This window comes from Canis lupus, chromosome 20 (genome assembly GCF_011100685.1).
Source record: "Canis lupus familiaris isolate Mischka breed German Shepherd chromosome 20, alternate assembly UU_Cfam_GSD_1.0, whole genome shotgun sequence".
NCBI lineage: Eukaryota > Metazoa > Chordata > Mammalia > Carnivora > Canidae > Canis > Canis lupus.
The window spans coordinates 34,675,653-34,701,479 of record NC_049241.1 but is presented as its reverse complement, the minus strand read 5'-3'; the positions used below and the strand labels follow the sequence as shown (position 1 = coordinate 34,701,479).

The window sequence follows — 25,827 nt, the reverse complement described above, 5'->3', positions numbered from 1 at the left end:
TTCAACTTAATATTTTAATCCAAAGTTTTCATGAGAGCATTCATGGTGAGATTCAGAATGTAGGCTTATAGCAGGCCTCCAATAAAAGTTACTGTCTTGAGTAGTTGCTCATCACAAAAGTATGGGCCAATGATATTTCGGTCCAAGTGCAGCAATTCGTTAACTCTTAAAGCATTTGTTTCCTCTTTTCTTGGCCAAAACACAGTTTCTACAAACGTGGCTGAAAGATAATATTTGACCAAAAAGTAAGACACTGGCCACTGATATATATGTTCCTGGCCACCATGTGAAGCTCAAGGCCTATGGCTGCAGACTCCTAGAAGCACATCACTTAGATGCCTCATAAGCTCCTCAAACTCTCTGCAAAACCATAGCCTCCAAAACCACCATCACCACCACCATTATCATCATTAATGCCATCATCAACACCATCATTGTTTTTACCACTACTGTGACCACCACCATGGCCATTATCATTGGACTGTCATCACCACCACTATCATTGTCTTCATCATCATCCATCATCACTACCAAGAGTATTATCATCATCATTACCATGCCTTCTATGTAATAAGTCCTTACTTAGTTCCTTTACCCACTTCCCTAAGACATCTTCACTCTTTCATCCTCTGAACTCTTATTCAATCTTTACGACCTTATTTAAACATCACCCTTCAAAGTTCTCCCCATTTTATAGGCCAAACGAATTGCTCTCTCACTTCTGTGGAACCACTGAAAAAGTCCTTTGAACATGTCTGGGTTATAACATAATGACTTAATTATGCAATCTTCTCTCCCTACTTTCAGCTCCTAGCACTAGGTCAGGTACCAACTCTAGGATTCAAAATAAGTATAAATTGGTTGAATTTAAATGAATAGGTTTCATTTCAAGGGCATTCACTATGTAGACATTACTTGGATGATGAGCTAAAAAGTGACTTTGAGGCTGTGTTCTGATATTTCCAATAATTTTGTATATATTTTGCCTTCAAACAGATTGTAAATAAACACAGACATAGGCCATAACTTGTGATTCTTTGTAGATTTCACAGCATTGTGCAGAGCCCCCCACTCTTAATAGCTTTAATAAGATATAATTCACTTATTTAAATTGTATAATTAAATGGGTTTCTGTATATTCCAGTTGTGAAATTATCACAATCAAATTTTAGAAAATTTTCATTACCCCCAACCAAACCACATGCCATTACTAGTTGCCTTTCATTCCTTCCCCTCAGTCCTGGGCAACCATGAAACTAAATTCTGCCTCTGTATATTTGCCTATTTGCATATAAACTGGATCATACAATACGCGATCTTTTATGACTGGCTTCTTTTACTGAGGATGATGTTTCCAAGGCTCTTCCATGTTGTAACATCTATCAGTACTTCATTTCTTATTATTGTTAAATATTGTCCCATCTATGGATAGTCCTCATTTTGTTTATTCATTCATCAACAATTCATCCATTTAGGTTGTTTCCACTTTTTTCACATTATGCATAAGGCCACTGTGGGTATTCATATATAATATTTTGCATAGATGTATCTTTTCATTTCTATTGGGTCTGTACCTAGGAGTGGAACTGCTATGTCATATGGGAACCGTGTGTTTAACATTTTGAGGAATTACCAAACTGTTTTCCAAAGCAGTTGCACCACTTTACAATCCCATCAGCAATGTGTGAGGATTCTAGTTTCTCCATGTCCTCATCAACACTTGTTATTGTCTGTTTCATTATAGTTATCCTTGTGAGTGTGAGGTGATATCTCATTACAGTTTTAACTTATATTTCCTTAAGATTAATGATGTTGAGCATCTTTTCATGCACTTACTGGCCATTTGTATCTTTTCTACAGGTATGTGTCATTCAAATCCCTTGCCATTTTTAAATTGGGTTATATGAATTTTTATTAAGTTGTACAAATTCTTTATATATTCTGGATACAAGCCTCTTATGAGATATGATAGCAAATATTTTCTCCCATTTTGTGGATTGTCTTTTCTTGATGGTGTCCTTTGAAGTACAGAAGTTTTTCATTTTGATTAAGTCCAATTTATCTATTCTTTTTTAGTTGTTTGTGCTTTTGTTGTCATATCTAAAAGGCTTTGTCTAACAAAAGGTCACAAAGATTTATACCTATATTTTATTGTAGGAGTGTCACAGTTTTAACTCTTACATTTAGATCTGTAATCCATTTTGAGTTAATGTTCGTATATGGTATGAAAGAACTTTTCACATAGCTTAGCGTTTTTGGAAAGGAATATACCACACATTTTTCTTATGAATCTCATATATACATTACCAATAGTTTCTCTTCAGTGGCAATAATACTCAAGTATACTCTCATGAGCATTTTACAGAGACCTTGCATTCAAGACACTTTGGTAATTTTATACAGGGAGAATCGAAGAAAGCTAAAAAGACTGTTCATCATTGAGACACTGATAATGCTGGTAAAATTCATCAAATTTTGATTTTATTTATTTTTTTAAATTTTGATTTTATATTGTCCTGTGATATTTTCCTTTCATTGTCTTGAATGATTTCTATATTCTGAATACTGAAAATTGAATAGGTATTTACGGTTTCTTGGTTTTTATTGTTTCTTCTTCCTTATCTCCCTCCCTTAGTTCTTCCCTTTTCCTCTTCCTTCCTTTCTCCTTTCCTTTCTTCCTTCCTTCCTTTCTCCATCTCTCCCTCCTCCTTCCTTCTTTTTTCTCCCTGCCTCCTACTCAACTTTCTTCTTCCTTCCTACCTTCTCCCCCTTATTTACCTCTTAATTTCCTCTCCTAATTCTCCTAACTAAAGTATCCTCGAAAATATCCTTCAGGTCTTGATTGTCTTCACAATCCTTTATCAGCCACCATCCCCCACTGCCCGCACACGATGCCTAGTATAAGGCCTGGCAAGAAGTTTTTTAGGGTTTAATTTGAAAGGTCAGATCCTATCCTTGAGTGACAAACCAAACTATAAGAATCCCTTCTCCACAGTGACTATACATGCACTGTTTTATCCATATTCGATTTCAAAAAAATTATTTTATAATAACTGAATAAAAAACATCACTCCATGTAAATGAAAGAAAATCAAGAGAAAACTAATAACTGCAACCATGACTATGCAAAATTCATGCATAGGAAAACAGACTAGGAAAAAAAATAGAATTCAAAATGTCAATTCTTTTTCTTGGGTAAATTTTCTTCTTTCTACTAGCCAGTATTTGCCATAATATGCACATTTAGTTTCTATTTAAAAAAAAAGAGGTCTCTTTCAAAATAAAAATTTATTCTTGATTTTTTAGATATAAGAGGGATGTAACAGAACTGCTATTAGTCACTTGAAAATGTTATACAAGAGAAAGCATTTTTATAAAGTCCTATACAGATATGACTTACTACTCTTATGTGGAATAATAATAATAATACAATGCATCAACGCCATCCAATCTGTTATACTATATAATATCTAGCACTGATATTTCTGATAATTTAGCACAGATAATTTTTAATATTCATTTGGACCTGCCATGATGATAATATACCTTCTTCTCTCCTGCCTTACTGATCATGTGTGTGTTTCTACATATTAAATATTAATTTACTGGTTCCATAACTTTTAAATGAAGTAATCTCTATATTTCTAGGGCCTATCAGGAAGCACATGAGTTGTGTCGGGGGCCATCCATAAATGCATGTGCAGGGTTAAGCCCTGCATCTCCAACAGGCAGTCTTTGCTCCTGCAGGTGGGGCAAGCTGGCCATAATATAACCTGAGTCTAAGATGCAGGAACATCTGCTGGGTTCCTGTATTCAGTTTGTTGGCTGGATTTAAGAACCCTGGAGCCTGTAGTCGATTAGTTCTGCTCTGGGTGCCACTGAGGCCCAAGGGGATGATACTAAGAGAGTTCCTGGAGACAAGGGCATAATTCAGTCAGCCTACAAAAATAGAAAAAAAGCAATCTTGGCAACAGAAGCCTGCCTTCCCAGATGATTTTGGAGAGCCCTTGTTCTGTGGACTTTGACGTCAGAGGCTGAGGCTTTCCTGGTCCTTTACTGGCTGCTGCTCAATAAAAACACCATCCCATTCCATCATTTTGATCATCATTATTTCCTCAGTTAATAAAACTTAAAGAAAGCATGTTTTCAGAGATAGCTGCTAAGGGGCAGAGGCCCATTTTGACTGAGGTCAGCCTTGGCAGAAGTCAACTCTTTTTTTTTCCTAAGGCTTTATGTTCTTTTGGTAAAATTGTATTGTTTCAAAAATTAAAATAATAAAATATTAGTTATGCAATGGAAAGTGGGTCAAGTTTGCTGTCACAGATTTTCATGTATACACTTTTAGTGCATTAAAAGCTAAACTCCAAGTTTAGCTTGGAGTTTTAAATATCTTCCAAGCTCAATATCTCTCTGAAAAATTCCAGACCAGTTCTGGGAGCCTCTTTCATTGCGTATTTTATATTTTTAAAACGCTTTCTTATTATAAATATGTAAATTATTACTAATACCATCAAGAAGGAAAGATAATGCTGAAAATTTCATATCTAATTATAGCTGACCAGTGTAAATGTAAACCACAGGACAACACATTGTGGACACAGCATCTCTAATGGTAGCTTAGAAAAAATAACTTGGGTTAGTAGCCAACTTTTAATGGCTACATGTTTAGAAGAAGCTGAGAATGGAGGGAAAGAGGGGGGATCTTGCCCTATTTGGAGGGAAAATATTTGTTTTGGGGCAAGGATAAGGTTAGGAGTCAAGGATGTTGTGGTAGAAGATTAGCTATTATTACATCCTTCTGGGGATGATATTTTTGAGTCCCTTCCCCCATATAAATGGGTACTTCCAACAGAATCTCCCAGAGCTGTTTTGGGCTTTTAGGAGGACCCAATTTGTTCAATTATTGAGCTTTTTAAATTTGTCATTTGAATATTGTATTTGATTGTAAGTCCCATACAAAACACTCTTCCTGTCCCCCTTCTGTATCCCTTAGGTCTCACATGAGCTGTTCTTCCCCCACAGAAGCCCAATCACCCTGCTTCCTTCCAATCTGGATTAGATGTCCCAAAACCCCCAGGACCTTCCTTATCAGAGTACTTAATCCATCTTTCCATATTCTTCATTAGTATGTGAGCTCTCCTAGGCAGGTATCATGTTACCAGGGGCAGACACAGTGCCCAGCCCATAGATAATGTCCAGTGACTAAATGGAAGGCAGAGATAAAGAATGCACAGAATATCCAAAAGAGATAGGTTAGAATAGTGAGGGTCCTCTAAACTTGGTACGAAAAGAACAAAAATAACTGGGTACTTTCAGATGGAGATGAAAAGATTCTACGATGTGAAGTGTACTGGGGAGGAGAGAGGAAACTCAAAAATTATAAAGATGGATTAAGTACCTAAGTGGCTTCAAAATGAAAAATAGTAAAGAGCAAGAAGATAAAATGATAAGGAAAGTTATTATAATTGAACAAAAGGCAAACATTTTAAGACAGTTCTCTGAAAAGAGAATGAGTTCCCTTAGAGTGTTCATGTAGATTTAAGACTTACTAAGGAGCATAACCATTTTATATGTATAACCTCATTTAATTATCAGAGAAACCCCATAAAGAAGGCAATGTCATCCATATATTTGATCAAGATCATAGTGCAAGCAGAGTAAGTGGAAGAGCCAAGATTCAAACCTAAGTTATCTGACTCTTCAAAGTCTAGGTGCTTGGCCTGCATAGGTGCATTAGTTTGCTAATGCATTCCTCATCACCTCTGATGCTGAGCAGAGGCTAAAGGACCCCTTTCTACAGATGCTACAGAGGAGATAGGGAGCACCACCAGATGAGATAACAGGCTAGATGATATGAAAGTTTGTTTCCATGACAACACTTTATTGTCACCAGTTGGTCTTGCCTGGCTCAAGGTTAACCAAATGTAATGGACATAAAGTCTGTCAACCAAAATGTAATGGACATAAAGTCTGTTTTCATGTGGGACCCTAGATTTCACATTTCTCCACCCTTTTGGGACACCTTTTCCCCCTGCCTTCTATTGCAGCCAGCATTAGAATGTTGCCAAATCCCTGACCCAGCTGTTATGACTTCTTGAGTCATCTCCCCTCTAGAGCAACCAGATTTGAATGCCAAGCCCAAGACAAAAACCTGTCTCAAACCAATGATGCCACATGGTTACCTAGTTGAGGGAGAGAAGGGCACAGAGAATATTTAGATGTGGAATCCATCCCACTGCTTCCTCAAATCACCAAGGTTGGCTGTACAATAGATATTCAATAGTCAAAACATCAAGACTAAGCTAAGCTCCTGGAAATCAGAGACTAGGTCTGAGTCATGACTTGCTCAGCATCTAACACAGTGGGAGGTCCCTAGTTATTGGTCAATAAATGATGGTTGAATGACAGTTGGTGCTTGAACAACACAAGGACTAAAGCGCCAACTCCCTGTAGAGTCGAAAATCCATGTGTAACTTTTGACTCCCCCAAAACTTAACTACTATTAGCCCACTGTAGACTTGAAGCCTTTCTGACAACATAAGCAGCAAATTAACAGATATTTTCTGTTTTATGCATTATATGCTGTATTCTCACAATAAAGTAAGCTAGAGAAAAGAAAATATTATTTTAAAAGTCATAAGGAAGAGAAAATACAGTACTATTTACAGTACCATACTGTATTTATAAAAAGAAAAATCCAGTTTCAAATCCCTGTTATTCAAAGGGTCAACTATAATTAATGAATGAATGCTCTAGAATAACCCTGACTGTTTTAAAATTTAAATTAATTTTTTCATTTAAAAAATTAAATTTTTGTCCCAGTCATATGGGGGCTTTTGGGAACAAGCAGGTGTGATCACTAACAAAAATAGTGCAAAAAGCTGAGTGGTTATCTTCAGGCCTCACAAGAGATTCAGGAGTTTAACCTAACTGCAAAGAAAGCTTAATTTTAATTTTATTCTCTGCAAAAAAGCTACCATCAATCAAGATCTAAGGAACCCTTAGGTGTAAAAGATGTGACCAATCACAAATTCATGTTCATACTTTGAAAGTTACTATTTATTTCTTTAAAACCCTGGAAAGTTACATTTCAGTAAAGAAGTTGGAAAGAGACACAATCAAGAAAAAGCCTTCTCTTCCAGTAATGTGTAGAAATGTCAATAACTACTAAGAGATAACAAATAGTCTACCCAGTATGTCATTATGTCAGCACTGGGAACACTAAGACTTAAGCACAAGTCAGGGAGAATAGAGCTGAAAATCGATTAAGGAATGTGTCAAGTGGTGTAAATCCTTCTGATTTCCCTGTATAATACCACTAAGTGGTACATGTTGCTGTTTTATAGCAACATTAAAACAAATTAAAATCTAAGCCTCTCACATTTGGATCCCAGGGAGTTTCAACTTTATGGGGAAAGGCATTCATTAGAATTCTCCTCCACCTTAAAGTGTTTGTAATTTGGTGTCAAAATGTTTATCTGAAAAAAGGAATGTTTATATTGAAATATTTATGGATGAAATGATATAATGTCTGGGGTTTGCTTCAAAATAACCCAGGGATAGGTGTGGGGTACATCCAGATAGAAAGGAAACAGGATTGTCAATGATTGAATAATCACGGAGGTTGGATAATGGGTATCTGAGGGTTCATTTTACTTTCATATATAATTGACTTAAAAAAAAACTTTTAGCAGTATTTTATCTAAATGCATTGAACCACCATTAGGAAAGAGATGATTCTCATAGGAATATTCCTCTCTGTACCATGGAGGTGCCCCCTGCTTCTGAATGAAGGGAAATTACCACTCATCATACTGAACTTAAGTCATATGTCATTTGAGAGCTTGTTCAGGTATGTGCATGGATCCCACATTAAAGGCAGAGTTCTCAAGTACCTTATTTCAAAAATATGACTTAGTAAGGAATTTTCAACTGGCCAAAATTCTCTAAAATTCTCTTTTCCTTTAAATATAGGCATTTGATAAATTCACCTTTCCAAATAAGAAGCTTATCTGACTATAATATATTCTTCATTGGAAAACTTTCTAAAGAAATGGAAGTCTGCATAGGAAAGCTTTGGAGAAGTTTAGAAAATTGTTTCTCTAGAACATAACATTCACAAGATGACCATATATGAGAATAGATCGTGTTGAAATCAATTCCATCAAACTTAAGAAACTATGTCCCTGAGAAAAAGAAAATGGCTCTGGATGGTGATCACGTTTCTAGTCTAACCCACTAAAGACTGTTAGATGAATGACACTGTTGAATATGGAAAGGACTCCTTTCTAAGCTTTCTGAATCTGGGCCCACCTGTCTCCTGATGGGAGAAGGCCTATATGCTGGAAAGGCCAGTGTTACAATGCTACTGATGTCACTACCACACTTGCTCCAGGTCCATGTATTCCAGAAAGAAGCTAAGCTGCTGGTCCAAGGTGAGAAACTATAAACATCACACAGGCTAGAACTAGGCCAACTCTTCTCAATCAGGGATGATTTTACCTTCTAAGGTATTTCTGGCAATATGTCTGGAGACATTTTTCATTGCCAACTGAAGGAAGGGATTGCTCTTGGTATCTGGTAGTTAAAGACCAGGGATGCTACTAAACACAATCCCCACAACAAATAATCTTCCGTCCCAGTTTCAGTAGGGTTGTTATTGCAAATCCTTAGACTAGAGCAAGAGTTGTCACAATAATCTCCTCATAGCCCCCATGCATGCATGGAGGGATGAAAGTGCTAGGGGAGCAGAGCACAGAGCTGTCAGGAAGAAGGGAAAGCCAGGAGCACCCATCTCCTCCATTTCCAGAGCGAATCTAACCCTCATTGTGTAAATTCAGCTCCTATGGCTCTGTTGAAATCTTTCACTTCTCTCCTGTGACTCCACTGCCAAAACCCTAAGTCTAGCTCTCTGCTCCTGGAAGACTGCACCACTTCCTAACTAACATGCCCACATCCAGATTTATCCTATAAGCAAAAGCCAGAGACAGTAAGATGTGGTGGTCAGGCATGCGGCCAGACTACATGACAATCCTAAGGGGTCCAAATCTCTTTTGTTATGTGACCTTGGGTGAGTACCTAACCCCTCTGTATCTCTGTTGCTTCAGACATACAATGGAGATGATAACAGTACTTATCTTAGAGGGTCATGTGAAGATAAAATAAGTTATCTTTACAAAGCTCTTTAAAAGTTTCTGGCATATGGTAAGTACATTGTAATTGCTTTTTTTTTTATCATTTTCAAATCCTAATCCCATCATGACCCCTCCCTTCAATGGATTCTTGTTCTCCTTAGGATAAATATTGATAATCTGACTTTGGCCCTCAAGGTCCTGGCCTCTGCGACCCCTCCAGCTTTAGCTATTCCTGCTCCCTGCTGTGGTCTCTGTGTTCCAGTGACACAGGCCTCCCATGAGCTAATGCAAAGTATGTCATCCCTTCTGCCACAGGGCCTTTGCAGGGATAGCCCCTGCCCCTTGGAATGTGCTCCCTCACCTGACCCTACTTACTAGCCCTACTTCTTCACACAATGAACTCCCACTCATCCATCATATCCTGGCTCACAGATATATCCTCAGGGAGCTCTTCTACTTTCAGTACTCTCATTACTATACAAAACTTTCCTTTTATACACACTTACCCTCACTACCATTCTGTATTCAGATTTCTAATCCTTTGACTGGATATCAAATAATTCATTCATGCTCTGAATAAGTAACTTTGACTTCACTGAATGATTTGTTTTATGAATGAGTGAATGAGTTCATGCCTGAACAAATGCCTGAGTAAATAAGGAGTGCCTGGCTTGTACCTCAGGCTAGAGTACTATTAGAGTAGTTACTGCTCAGAGCTGCAATGCCTTTAGCTTTATGGAAATCCCAAATGCTCAGAGCTTGGGTGAAAGGAGGCTACTCATGGCCAGGAGGCAGCTGACTTGTACTCTGGCCAGGATGCCCTAGAATGATCTCTTTCTTTCTATCTCAAGAACCTCTTCCCTTCTCAGTCAAGCCAACATCCCCAGGCCTGAAGAATAGGAGAAAAATTGTTTTCCCTTGTATGTGGAAGGAGCAAGAGGCTGTTTTCACTAGTCCTAAGACTAAGACTGACTCTGGGCACATCAGCCCTACATGTTTCTGGGGTTGGGGCAGCAGCCGTCATTCATATTGAAAGGTCATTTGGAAGCCAAGTGTTTTTAGAAAAACCACAGAATGGCAGTTTTGTTTCAGTGTTTTGACTTAAGCATCAAGCAATCTGCTTCTTTTTCCAAAATTACTTAATATGGGAAATGTAAACATTTTCTAACATCGCTTTCTCAAATCATCCTAACAAATCTCACACATGTGACCATAGCACCAGGGCCTTCCCCATTATACCAGTCCAGGTCTGGCTGAAGACAGAATTCACCACAGATGGGTCCAATGAGGAGACTTCAATGAAAGGTCTACAGAGGAGAGGTGGACAGGGTTAATAAAACAAACAAGACATGGTGAGACACCCAGAAACTGCCAATAGTGGGCTGCCATTTCTGCGCCTTGGGGTGAGGGGCAAAAGGAAACATGAATTCATCTTAGTGCCAGCAGGAGCCATGGAGGGAGCATTGCTGAGAAGAAGCTGAAGTCATGGAGAGAAGTCTCTACCTCCAGAGACATGTCCACAAAGCAGGAAGGCAACAAGGAGGAAACTCTCTAGCTTTTTTCTCCTTACAACTTCCCATATCCTACAGTGGCTCCTATTTGTCTTGAACCTGACCAGGAGTCAGCCAGCAAGGGAACCTTAGAAATGTACCCCATGGAGGGCAGCTTCCCAGGGCACAGCTTCCCCTCCTAAAGAATGCAGGTGGTAGGAAAGAGCAGAGGATAACCACTGGGCACACCCAACCCCATGTTGCCCTAGAATAAAGCCTTAGCTAATGAGAGTCTTAGAAATGTATCAAATGGAAAGTTTTCCAAGAAAACTTCCAGAGATGGAGCCAAGAGGAAAAAGAAGCTCCAAGCTCAGGGCTCATGAAATGAACACACAAACACCAATTTCAAAATAGAACAGAAAGACAGTAATTTAACTTTTATCATAACTGCATGCTGGCACTAGCTGCAGTGCACTCTGCAAATCTCTTCAAGTAAGTGAAATGTAGGGTATGAGTAATAACAGATCCCCAAAGTTGGCCACAGCCTCCTGCAGGTTCGAATTAAGATCCCAGGGATATTGGCTTAACCCAAAGATCAAGTCAAACACTGCATTTCAATTTTCACAATCTGTTGGTTCCCAAATTCCATGACTGGAAAACAAAAGACCTTGGCCATACTTGATTGGCGGTTTGGCTTCAGGCTATAGTTCTCAATTGTTTTGCTGCTGGTGAACTGACTAGTCTTCTCTCAACATTTCATTCTCCAGACAAGATTTCCAGAGCCAGGCCCTTCTCTTCTCCAAACATGTGTGTACATGCATGTACACACACACACACACACACACACACACACACACACTATTCCTTCCCAGGGTGCTTGGCCTGCCTCCTGCCCAAAGGTCAAAATTAAAATCTAGCAAGACAACCATTATGCTAAGAAAATCCAGAAAATATTTTGAACCCCATTATTTTGTAGGGTATCAGAACAAGGGTAGGAAAGGGAAGGGAAGGGAAGAAGAGGAGAGAGGACAGTAGTCAGAAGCAAAGGGAAAGAAGGAAGAGAAAAAGGACAAGAAGGGGAAGTCTGGGTAGAAGAGAAGGCAGGGATGGCCAAGGTAGAGGGAAAGGAGGAAGAGGCAGCTAGCAGGAGGCAGAGTATAACTTTCATCAGCATTCATTCATTCCTTCAACACACTTTTATTAAATGCTTTCCAGGGATCCAGAACATTCAAAGCCTTTCCCATCTCCATGCTATGCCTTGTCCTATAACTCTATATGTCTTCACTGACTTGGAGCCTTTGAGATGTCCTCTTCCAGTGAGGATGAAGATATTTACCTGTTCGCCCTCCATCTCTTCAGGGTTCAGGCTTCCCTTGATTATATCTGGACTACATTTTATCTATGCAAAGAAGATACTACAGGAAGACAGAAAAACCTTTAAGTTGGGATTTGCCCTAACTCCTGCCCTTCAGAGGCAGGCAGCTGGCATCTGGGCAACAGTCTATTTTCCATTGATGCTCCTAGCCTCTGCTCTGGCATACAGTCTCCCACCTTTGCAGTGTCCTCATTTTTCTTCTACCCTTTTTGCTCTAAACAACCATTGCAAGAAGTAGTCCCTAGCAAAACACCTAGCTACTCAGAGGGATGTAGTAAAGAAGGGAACAATTGGAAGAGAGGAACAAAAACGGAGAGAGAGGGGCATCGATATATAGAGCTGGCTAGAGGACTAGCATATTGATAAATGTCCACTTTCATACCTTCAATTTATAGCTGGGCAAACTAAGGACCAAAAAGAACCACAGATTAAAGAATGATGGAACACCAGAGCTAGAGAGGTATTCATCATCTGTTGACCAGTAGGCATGGATGGATCAAGTCTTTTGTATCTTAGTGAGGATTTATGTTTTATAAGGACTACAGTCTCCTAGGGATTTGGATATGAGACTTGTGCCAATTTCACTGGGGACCTCCATGGTGAGCTGTTCTATAGTCCTAAGATAGCAAGCCAGAGTCAAGAATTCAAAGTCATTTACACAAAACAGGAAATCCCAGGCCACCAAACCCTCTGGGCCAAGATCATGATTCTGAATGGGGAAAACCTATTCTATGTAAGTCCCCTTTGAAAATAAGTCAAATTAAATGAGAGATGAGATCCTACAAAGCTTTTTGCTCTTCCCAAACTTATACGCCAGCCTCCTTAAAAAGGGAGGCTAGTTATGGGTTTCTCCATGTCCACTGTTGGCATTTGGAATTGGATCATTCTTTCATGTTATAGAGGCTGTCCTATGTTCAGTAGCACCCCTGGTCTCTACCCATTAGATGCCAGTGGCAACTCCCCTCTAACTGTGACAACTACAAATGGCTCCAGACTCTGCCAAATGTCCCCCAGGGGGCAACTCAACCCCAGGCAAAAAACTACTATTTAGATAATCATAGACTATTAATGTGGTCATCTGAGTCCAAAGCCTTATTCACTGTTGGAGAGACTGGGTCAGGCTGGCTTCAGCTCACTCAGCTATAACTGGCAGATTTAGGCTGTGAGTTCAAGTCCCAAAACCCCAGCTCACTGGACCGAATTCACAGAGAATTCTTGTTTCAGGACTTGATGCATGATCCTGGCTGTACCATCTGGCCCTTGGTTTCTCTTTGTGTGATATAGCTGCCCCATCCATTGCCTCCTGAGGCTAAACCTGGCAGTAACCCCCACAGCATTAGATCAAGTACTTAAAAAAATTCCTCCAACAGGATGTTGCTCTTGGACTGGAAGAAGGACCACAACTGTCCCCTTTGACTTGCTGTGCTTTATGAGGTTGGAAGGCCTGTACATTTCTCTTTCCCTGTCTTAATGGCTGACCTTTCCTAGCCCCCATGAAGCTGCTGTGAGGATGGAGATAACATAAAGTATGGTGGTTGAAATTATTTAAGCTCCTCAATTCACAAGCATTTAGATTATTTAACTGCTGATTATGATTATTTAAGCTGAAAGATTATACTGCTTTAGCTCAGAAAATGTTTGTATTTCCATTAAAAACCACCAGGCCAAGGGTCCTTTTGACTGACATTCTTCACTATTAAAACTATACATATAGTGCATGTTTTTGACAAGAAGACAGTGTGTGACTATTTTGTTTTAAGATAAGGAAGCTGACTTCAAAGGCCTTTTCCAATTAGCTCCCTCTCTCCCCCCTCCCTCCCACCACCACCCCAGCCTGCTGTTCTGCACCCCAGAGGCAAATTGGAAGCACCTATCTGCCCATTGCCTTCTACTATTTAATCAAAACCAGTCCTGCCATTCCCACACTTAAAATTCTTACAACAAAATCTAAATTCTTCGCTCAGAGACAGTGTGCTCAATGTTAAGATCATGGACTATAGTATTAAACAGACTTTCATTTGAGTTCCAGATGTCTGAGACTCAGTTTCTGCATCTACATAGTGGGGATAATAACACTTCCCAGCTCACAGGAGGTGGCAGCAATGTGCCCCTGCCTGACATGTAATAAACACTTAATAAAAGTTTACTGGTCATAGTAATTCCATAACCCAAAGTCTTGCATGCACTGAATAGTATATATGCCTGGGCTAGTTTAATTCTCTGAAGGCATGTCAATCAGAGATAGTACATTCCTTAAGGCAGGGAGAGTAAAGGGCTCTTGATTCTACCTGACATGCAATTTAACAAGTGATTCTTTCCCTATAATGATTTGTGAAACATGTCTCTGTTTGGCTAATATCTTTTTCATCTAAAGAGTTTTATGAAAAATAACAATGTACAAAAATACACAAAAATTCTATTGTGGTCTATCAGAGAAGACCATGTCCTAAACCAAGTGGTCATTTTTGGCTTTTGGCAGTTTCTGCATATAAACAAAGTTCCTCAAGGAAAGAACAAAGAAAATTCCAGCATTTCCTAAATATCATCCATGTTTCAGGTCATTTGTTTAGTGAAATTATGGATAGAATTCCATATTTGAAGCCCTGTGATCACCCTACAGTCCTCTCTCTGGGGATGGAAATTCCTTTCATGGCACCCAGAATAGGTGTTTCTTGCTCACACAGGAATTGCTGACATACCCTGCAAGCTTCCCCCACAGGCTACAGAGTCCTACTACTACAAAGTTCTACAGAACACAGAAGAAAGGTCTTCCTCCTCTTAAATTCTATACCCCAGCTCTAGCACAATCTTTTGAAGCAACATAAATCAAGCCCACTTCTTTTCCTATGTGTCACCCCCTTAACAGTTGAAGGAAGCACGTGCTTCTTGGCCTTCTCTAGGCCTAACACGGTTCGCCCATCAGCTATCCCAACTAAAACAACAGGTATTCCTGAACCTGTTTACTCACCACATGTCTCCCCCATAGTTTACCAATGTTGATAGCCAGAAACGATTTCAGATATATACTGGACTGAATGCATGAATATAAGTAAATGTCTATTACAAAGACCATTTCTGGAAGTGTAGGTGCAATGTGGTCTGTATGTACTCAGTGAAATGACCTATCAATCAACACATTTTTTTCATAGTTTGTTTATTTTGGCAAATACTACTAATTGCTGCCAATCTGCTTCCTTCCTGTGTTGGTACTGGGTTCCCTGAATGTTAACTGGACATAGAGCTACCCAGTGAGTGGCTTCATTTCCCTGATTGCCTTGCAGCTAAGTGTGACCACATGACCTCATCACTGGCTGATGGGCTCCTTCCCCTGCACTAGTTCCTGCACCTACACAGAATGAAAGAAATGGAAGAATCTGTGTCCTGATTTGTTCACTTAGAACAGTGGTTAGATTGGTGCCTAAGGCACAGAACAGTCCTTGCACGGAATGGATGCTTCTTGAATGAACCATTAATGACTGAGGTGTCAATGGATGGCCTGTGTGACTTAAAGAGTGGATAGGTTCCTTTCTCCTTCCTCCTTTCTGCTGACTGGAATGTGGACAGGATGGTTAGAGCTGAGACAAAAATCTTGCACTGAGGCTGAAAGCCATACACTTGATGGCAAAGCATTAAGACAGAAGGAGTAGAGGTCCCCAGTGACTACATGGCTACTTGTATGAGCTTATGAAATATGAGGTTTTCTGTTCCTTGCACTTAAAGTTAATTAGACCATTCTACTATTCTAAAGTTATTTTCTTTGTAGTTAAGTTTTACTAACCCACTATACGCTTTGTGTATAGCAGGTCTTTCCTCATCCACTAACGGCTCTAACGTACCAACTTCAGGGTATAAGAAAGAAACAGAAATCACAAGTGATAAGCAACTGTGCATTTATGTGACTGCCTGCAGTGCAAACCACAATCAATGTTGGATGAGCAGTTCTTAGTGACATTTATTTTCTCTCTCCGTCACCTGTCCTCAACCATTGCAGGAAACCTGGAAAGCTGCAATGAGCTTCATCAGTGTTCTAGCTGACTCACCTTACTTTTCACACTGAGCAGGTAATAAATAGAAACAACCAGACAAAGTAGGACATTCTACAACACATTGACATTAGTATTTAATATTTTTTTATATTAGACATGTCAAAGTTTTTCTAGATAAACCACTGGATACAGAAAGGATTTCATTGTGACAAAAAAAAAATGTTGAAAGCATGAGGCTAATTTGGAATTTGAAGATAGAATCTGTATATGTGAACTATGTATTTAACTAACATTAATATGTAACATGACATTATATATTCACACATACATACATAAATACACACATACATATATGATCTTTTACTACTTAAAAATAACTTTCTCATAAATGCATAATTTCATTCAATCCCCATAACATCTCTGTAAGATGGTGCAACTGAGATTACCAATTTTAAGTAATGGATGCCTTCAAAACTCCTCTCCCAGGCTTCATTTATCCTGTTCAAATTGCCAAGCACTTAGGATTCCTCCCTAAAGAAATATGATTTGTCTTTTCTCATGCTGGCATGAAGTAAAGAATAAATTGATTTTATCATTTTCTGCACCCTGCCTCTCCTTTGAAGAGTACTTACCTAATGAGTGGCTCTCTCAAAAAGGATCCTAGATCAAAGAGGCCCACAGGATAATGCCTTGGAATAAGCTGCTGCCTTACCTCACTGTAAACTTCCTAAAATAGCTCAATATATACAAAGGCTTTTGAAGCTATCTGGAGAAAATGTCTAAAATGCAACAATACCCAGTAAAGTAAGATGGATCTTAGAACATCATCAGATGAGTTAAAAATGTACAGGTTTCATTAAAATCTTTACATAAGCACAAGAAATCACCAAAAGTCTAAAATACACATTTCAAATCATGTAACTATTGACCAGCTCTCTACACTCTCACTCATTCTGTATTTAAAACTAAATTGAACATATCAGTCAGCCTCACTGTCTTCCTATTAAATTATATTCTAGTTTAAGTAATCTAAGCAAGTGATACAGATAGATTTTTAAGTACTGTATCTCATGGCCTTCAATTCCTTTTAGCCACAGATACCAAATTCACTTGTCACAAGTTAGATAATTGCTCTTTGGTTAATGAAATGTAAGCTTATTAACCAGCACTATAAAACCAAATATATAGAATGATGTTCTTAATATTATTTTAGTAAAATTCTTTTTAGGGATCCCTGGGTGGCGCAGCGGTTTGTTGCCTGCCTTTGACCCAGGGCGAGATCCTGGAGACCCGGGATCGAATCCCATGTCGGGCTGCTTCTCCCTCTGCCTATGTGCATGGAGCCTGCTTCTCCCTCTGCCTGCTTCTCCCTCTGCCTATGTCTCTGCCTCTCTCTGTGACTATCATAAATAAATAAAAAATTAAAAATAAAATAAAATTCTTTTTAAATAGGAGCAAAGGCAGCAAAGACGAAGCATTAGGAAATGTTGTAGTATGAAGTTTTAGATTTTTTTTTAAAGAATAATCCTATGCACAAGGAAAAGTGAATGTTGTGCTCTTCTATGAGAATGCAGGGTTGGGGGGCACCTGGATGGCTCAGTGGTTGAGTGTTTGCCTTTGGCTCAGGTCGTGGTCCTGGGGTCCTACATCAAGACCTATATCAGGCTCCCCACAGGGAGTGTGCTTCTCCTTCTGCCTATGTCTCTGCCTCTCTCTCTCTGTGTCTCTCATGAATAAATGGATAAAATCTTTAAGAAAAGAAAAAAAAAGAAGGGAAAAGAAAAGAAAATGCAGGGCTGGAGCACCCAGCCAAACTCTTGGTTTTGGCTCAGTTCATGATCTCAGGGTCCTGAGATTGAGCATCAAATCAAATTGAGCACATCAGGCTCCATGTTCAGCAGGGAGTCTGCTTGAGATTCTCTCTCTCTCTCTCTCCCTCTGCCCCTCCCCCTGCTGGTGCACTCTCTTTCTCACACACAAATAAATAAATAAATATTACAAATAAATATTAAATAAATAAATAAATAAATAAATAAATAATAAGGTCTTCGTAAATAATTAAATAAATATTAAAAAAGAAAGAAAAAAAGAAAATGCAGGGTTGGGGACTATTACTTCCTCCCAGTGTGGGAATAATGATTGCAATTAGAATACTAACCAATAAAGACCAAACTAAATGAGGAGGTCTTAGGGGGAAGAATCCTACATGAAATACAGTCAAAGGCTCTCCTTTGACTTGTAGTTAGGTTTATAGGAATTTACACTGCATTTTCCATGTCCCTCTTTACCCCAAAGATCTACAAGAGTTCTTCTCTTTGGAATAGTTTTGTAAGTGTAATTCCAGATTTCTTTGGTTACAGGAAAAAACTATTTGACTCGTCTATCTATTCGTTTACTGATTTATTTATTAGTTCATTTATTTCCTCCACTCATTTAAACTGCAAGCTTGATCAGGTAGGATTTTCTGTTTATCTACTCATAACAGTACCTGCCAGGTAGTAGGTGCTCAATGAATATTCATGACATTTTGAGCTAATTCATCCTTTCATTCCTCAAAATTTAAAAAAAAAAATGCCTACCACATGACAAGTTCTACATATCCAATATTAAAAAGAAATTCTACTGTAAATAAAACTCATGAGAAATATTTAAGTTATAGGAATCAAGCAAAATTTTCTCATTCTAAAGTCAATCTAATTTAAACTAAGAAGATAATTCCCTGCCCTGCTCCAGGAGAATGGGAGGGAAAAATATAGACTAGTATGGCACATGTCCCAAAATATTATAAACAAAACAAAATTCTGTTTATAAATGAAAGAGCTGGGTTGTAGGGGTAGCTATCAAAAGGTAGCACAAGGCATCTTTGTAATGATGGAACAGTTGTCTATCTTGGCTGTTATAGTGGTTACATGAATTTATACATGTGATGAAATTGCATATAAATAAATACGTACACACTTACAAGTGCACATAAAACCAGAGAAATCTGAATAAAGTTGGTAAATTGTACCAATATCAATTTGTTGGTGTGCTATAATTATGAAACATCTTACCATTGAGGAAAATGATTTCTTGTATCTGCATATTAATCTATAATTACTTAAAAATAAGTTAAGAAAACAGAACAGCAGAATGCTTATCAAAACATTCTTTATATTGGCCAAACATTGGAACCAAGATAAATGTCCAATAAAGAAGTAAACCTAAATGACAGTATATTTAAAAAATAATACAATTCTATGTTTGTAGCATGGAAAGGTGTTCATCATCTAGTAAGCAAAAGAAGCAGGATTTACAAAATACAAGAATACTTGAATTGTGTTAAAAAATATAGACCAAAAAAAAAAAATAAAGACTATTTGTAAAGGTGTGCACCAAAATACCATCAGTGTCTGCCCCTGCATGGTAGGATCATAGGTGATTTTCTTTTTAATTTTGCTTCTTCATATTTCTTCATTTTTCTTTTCTAAAATGAACACTATTACCAGATGAAATATCTGAAATGCTGCCTGTGCTGTGTATGGGGCTCAGGTGAATTCTGTGTAGCCCTGAACAAAAACCAAGTGAGAAGATTACATGGAAAGCCATTTTGGTTCCATATAAGAACCAATGAGGTACCTGCCAGAGCTCACAACTTCCAACAAGAATGGTGTTCACCAGAGCCTGGTGAATTCTCTATTAGTAATTATGTGGGTAGGAATCTGGTTTATGCACACTGGGAGGTTGGACCCAGCTGCTTTCCAATTTTAAAACTCTGTGCCATTTGATTTTACAACAAATTTAACAGACACCACCTTTCATTTCAAAAGCCCCTTTTATGTTTCAAAGCACTTTCACATATGCTGGTTTATATTCATTTCAGTTCAGTACTTAAAAAAAAAAGTCCTGTCTGTACAACAATTACATAGAGTAGGCAAGGTGGTTATTATCACCTCCATGTTACTGAAGAGAAAACTGAAATAACCAGAGAGTGATCTTCAATGTTATGGGTAAGTTAACATATCCCACCTCCTTTCTCTTGACTCATGGTCTCACCCCTCTGTCCTCTAACACTATACAGTCTCTCCCCACCAGGGTTTGGAAGTAGATAGACTTCACCTAATGTTGCTTACACGATGCCTGCCAATTGAAAGAAAACCAATAATGCTCGGCACAGAATGATAGTAAATATGGGCAGGGATATACCCATCTGATTGTTTCCACTAACCTACACTGACTCAATTAGTGTCCAGTAACCAATATGTCAACTCAGTTTAAAAATCAAGATTGATCAAACTAGCTGGTTGACATGAATACCCCAGGAGGCCAAGTTGAAGTTGTTGGTCAATATAATTGCCTTGTACCTGTGTCCCTATGGTCCTGGGAAGGAGCCCATAAGTGAGGCTTCTGGGCCAGTTAAATAGTGAATAGAGTCCATATTGGGCTTAATGAAGCAGGGCTTTGTTACTCTTACCAAAGGAATTAACAGAAGAATTCTGTATTTATTTTGCAGTGGCAGAAGATTAAGCACTTGAGCAATAATATGGCAATTCACCAAAAGAGGTCTTAGTTAGGTGCTATCTGAAATCATGAAATTAAGTGGGAAAACATACACACGGAAAAGGTTTATATGTTTAAGAAAAATAAATCCAAATTTTAGATAAATGATACTCTTCACAAAGTATACTAAACAAATGACATATTTTCATTGGCTGATAGCGTCATTTACACACATATATCATTTTCCTTGTGCCAAGCCCTCCTGAGTGCCTCTCCTCTCAAACACCCCACCAAAGTCATTATAGGAGGAAACAGAAGGGCCAGCGATGTTAAGGTCATTTCCCCTAAATCATACGGCCACCAAGTGGAAGAAACAGGATTCCAACCTAGATCTGATGACTCCCAAACCAGTGTGTTTCACCATTACTTGCTCTCTCAAAATGCTGAAAGTATATGTCCTTTTTATAAACAGGAAGTAATGGAAGTTTCCTTTAAAAGTCATAATAAATCACTCCAAGAGATAAAGAGTTAACTTGGGAATAGCTGGAGAACAATGAGAGAAACTAGGCTGAACTTCATACATCACAATACACAAGGAGGCAGAAGTGGGACTGGTGAATGGAAAAGAATAAAGCCTCACGGAATCAATGGACTGCTATTGTTAATAAATTATTGATCAAGCTGGTAATGTCATAGCTGCTTGAAATACTTTTCTTCTTAGCTACAATAAATCTAGTCTTTGCATTCAATCTATTCACTCATTCAATAAACAATTATTGAGCATTTACCATATGCTGCTGTTCTAGGCAGTCTGATATCCACAGTGACTCAAAGTAAACAAAGTTCCAGGCTTGGTGGAATTCACATAAGCTCCATGAGGAAATAAGACAGTAGAAAGGGAGCTTGAAGTAGAAGATTTCAGTTTTAATCCTGGCCAGATGGCCATAAGCAAATTATTTGAAATCTCTCTGAATCTCAGTTCACTCACTTCTAAACTAAAGATAATAATATCTGTTTCTATTATACACTGTTTAATTAGGAAAGATGCAAATTTATGCATTAAAAATACTTATTCTTTGGTCTTGGAGAAACTGAGGTAGTTGACAAGGAATAAAAGTTTTGTCCTCATTATTAAATCGTTCAAAATATTTCATTCCATATTTTCCATGATCTAAGCTTTCTGGGTTTAATGTTAACCATGTGTAAGACTTGTGGGGTCAGGATAAGGTCATGCTTCCATACCTAGCCACCAATTTCAAAGTCTATGTTACAGGCTTAAGATGCCATAATTATGTACGTTTTCCTTATTGTGGAAGGAAGTTAAATTATATCTTAGAGATTATTTCATCTTAATTTATATAGAGAGATGCTGCTTCTTGCCTACTTCTTTAGGAATGGATCCATACCAAGTGATTATTTTTAAAATCTTTGAGTAATTTTCTTTCCTATGTTCTTCCATGGTAATATTATTTCATAGTAAGAATGAAATAAGAGCTAGGTGGAGATGGGTGTGTCACAGGCCCACAGGAAGGATCACTGCCCAGCATGAGACCACACTTTATTGATTAAATCAAAGAAAGAGATTGGTTCCAGTTTCCCCATATCCCTCACCTACCCTACCCTTGGGTGAGGGGGAGGAGGTGGCAGTGGGATTTCCAAGTCTGTTTTTATCACCCAGCAAATCAGAGTCCTTGCTTTCTAAACAAAGAGGTGCCAACCTTGAGACTCTATGAAAGCCAACACAAGCTACACATTGTACACATGTGAAAAGAATATAATTAGCAAAGTTATAGTCACAATTAGGAAATACCTCCTCAGAAAAGTTTCCACTTAACTTTAAGCAGCACTCAAATTACTATTGTGCTTAATGAGGACTCTGTCTCTTGGCCAGCTCAAACCTTTGAGACAAATCTAAGAATAATAGCGCCATCCACAAAACACAGACACACAAAATTTAATGCTGAATTTTTTTTTTGAATAACATATATGAAAAATGTGCAAATTGGGACATGGAAGCTATAATTTAAAAAAATATAAAAAGCAGAGTCACAAAAATGAACAGTTAAGTGTTGGCTAAATTATTCTTTCTTCAAGCTCTTTCTTTGTCTTCTATAGACTTTCTTTCCCCATCCCTAAAGAAAAGTTAGAAAAGAGAAACTAGGAAAACAAAAATGGATACTCACTTCATCTCCAGGATCTCCTCCAGCTGTTTTCTCCTTTCTATCCGGAGATTGGCCAAATGTGCTTCTTTTTCAGCCAGGGACTGCTGTGTGGAGGCCAGGCGTGCCTTGGTAGCATCCAGTTCCTGTCTGGTCTTCTCCAGTGCATTCATCAGTTCCTCTATCTGAAAGGCACATCGAATGGTGTGTTATTTCTCCTTCATTCAAGCACCAGGACTTCCTTGCTAGCCTATATTCTGACAATAGACACAAAGGAATCATAGCCATCCTTGAACAGGGCACTGTATCTTAGAGCCCATTCTTTCTTTGTCACTGGTTGAAAATAAATGTTTCAAACACAAGTAATGTCCAAATTTATCCAAAGTTCTTATTCAATTGGATTGTCCAATAACCTTTATAGAAACTATTTATATATTTATTAGAAGTGGAAGGTAACTGGCTTGACCCAATTTCAACCTGTGTTTGGCAAAAAATCTCAGATACTGCCTCACAGTTGGCGGAAGGGAACACTCAAAATGCATTTGCCCAGCACAATATACTTTTGTGTGTAGGCCCCAGAGTATTCTGACAGGAAGCTAATCTACGTGTTTCAGATTCATTCATGTTTTAACCTATCAAAGCATTGTTTGGCAAAAGCGATTTGATGTCCAAGGGGCCTCAGGAGCCCCCTCTCACCTCACCTCCCTGCCTCATATTCAGGAAGTAAAGTTTGGCCAAAGGTAAACAGAATTCCAGCCACAAAAGGTTCAAGTTTGGTTTGCCCCTGAAGTTTGAGAGGTTTCTAAACTTGAAATAAATGACATGTAACTTTTATAGGGTGCTAATACACCATAGAAATAAGCCAGACTATCAAATATCCAGGATTTTTAGCCAGGTCCCAAAAAATTGGACCAGGGAGCCCCAAGGCAAGGCCTTATCCTCCCCAAACCATTGGGGGCTTTTAAAAGCCAACACACAACAAAGAGGGCTGGTGTTTACAATTCTGTTCCAGAGACTTCCGTGGAGCGAGCCAGTGAAATGCCATCCCTTGCACAGATGCAGGCCGCATCCACCCTGCTGATTTAAAACCATGGTTCCAGGAAGTTTCTAGATTCCAGGGTTGATATTTGGGTTTCTAAGCCACCCCCCTTCCAGCTGAACTTGGCAGAATGGGATCATCCATCACTAAAGTCAACAAAATGCCCTTCAAAATGTGTCAATGACATGTTAGGTTGCAATTCATAAAGAATTTCTACACAATTTCTTCAGTTTTACATGGAATTTTTTCAGAATAAGCATTATAGTTCACATCCAAGGTAAATTACATGCTCTTAAGATTCAGAAAACCTTCCATTTTTTTCCCTGATAAAAAGAGGAATTTGATGACCATATAATGTAAGTCAAAGCCAAAACCAAATATAGTTTAAAAAGCAAGGAATATGAGGGTTAACCATGGAAGTCCCAGAACCACACCTGCTTAAGTGTAGAATAAATAGTATTATTCTTTAACTTTAGAAATATACAAAATTTAAAAAACAATTGTAATAATTTCTGATGTAAATTTATAGAATATTATAAATATGACTAGCAGCCCTTCTACAAAGCAATGCTTTAGTGAAACTGAAGCAGATATTTTTCCTCCTTCCCTCCTCCCATTTTTGATAGCAGTGTAAAAAAAGATCAGAACTATGTTCATTCCAAGTACCAACTCAGATTTAGTCTGCCTAACTCTCTATAGGATGGCCTATGTCCTCATGACCTCATTTCCTTTCATAAATTGCTCTCTATTCTGAATGCACTACTGATCCCAGAGAAGGACACTATCCAGGATTCTCACCAGCTAAACTCTCTCTCATTAAGTTGAAGCTGACCTGTCTGCAATCTATAGACACAGAGCTGCTCCACTGGGTTTCCAGGTATTTAATTCACCTGCCACTTTACTGCTTGGGGCCAGCCTCAGCTAGTTTTATGTTAACTCAACTTTCACAATTACACTTTTAGAGTAGTGATTTGCAGTCTTTCTTGGTCATTTCAGCAATAACCACATAGAGAAACCTGGGCGCCTAAGAGATGCAGTCCAGAGTTTTTACTGATGGAGATGCCATTGGCTTCCAGCATCAACAACTCCCCGTATGAGGTGAGACTGCTATTCTCAACACCTTGCAAGCAGAGTCTCCAATAGTTTCCTAGGCCATGGCCACCACTCCTCCAAAATCACATACCCCAGGCCAGTGAGTATTGCACACTGAGGGCCACTGGGGGTCACTGGCCTCAGACACACAGTTCTAGTCTTCACACGGCCACTGTTTCTCTCTGTGACTTTGTACAAATGATCACTTGATTCTTTGAGTCTCAGTTTCCTGGGTGATGCCCATGATACCTCCTGTGTTAAACATCTACTAGAGTTCTGCCAACTATTTCTTTTGCTACGAAATTAGGAGCATTAAAAAAGCAAGTAATATTCTCCCTGTTGTGGTGGTCATTAGAGTGGTTCACAATATTCCCGTTCTCCTCTTTAGGGGTACGTGGTACAGCTACACTTTGCCCCTCCATTTTAATTGGGCTGAGGTTCTGGCCAATAAAATCATTGTCATTTCCAGGTAAAGCATGTAAGTGCTAGTATTCAACCCCAACCCTCCCTTTTCCCTGTGGCTATAAAAGTGTGTTTCAGATGGTGTCTCCTTCAGCCTGAGTCTCTGAGTGACCACAACAAAGCCCAAGGCCAACCCATATTACCTAAGCAAGGTATAAACCTCTTTTGTTATACACCTTGAGATGATGGACTGTCTGTTACCACTGGCCAAGTAAACTGTCACACTTCTTATCAAGTGCCCTATACCTGCCTCCATCTCCCCACCACCAGTCCCCTCTCATCAAGAAAGAAAATTGCTTTTCACTCTTGCTATACCATGGAAACTCTATACTTGCACCACTGGTATCTTCCTTCTTGCCACATGTCTTTTTTTTTTTTTTTTAAAGATTTTATTTATCTATTTGAGAAAGAGAGAGAGAGAACATGAACAGAGGGAGGGATAGAGAGAAAGGGATAAACAGACTCCCTGCTGAGCAGAGAGCCTGACATGGGGCTCAATCCCAGGACCTGAGATCATGACCTGAGCTGAAGGCAGATGCTTAACTGACTGAGCCACGCAGGTGCCCCCAACATATCTTTTCATAATGTATAGTTTGCACAGCCAACTTTTT

At 38.8% G+C, this 25,827-nt stretch overlaps 1 protein-coding gene across 1 annotated transcript in view; it reads right to left on the bottom strand.

Annotated features, from left to right (window-relative positions):
- ERC2 (ELKS/RAB6-interacting/CAST family member 2) overlaps positions 1–25,827 on the bottom strand; it is a 946,536-nt gene that overhangs the window by 337,868 nt on the left and 582,841 nt on the right. Inside the window, exon 15 of the mRNA XM_038566126.1 lies at positions 22,648–22,808. Within this exon, the coding sequence (XP_038422054.1) occupies positions 22,648–22,808 (161 nt within the window). The remainder of the gene's footprint in view (positions 1–22,647; positions 22,809–25,827) is intronic.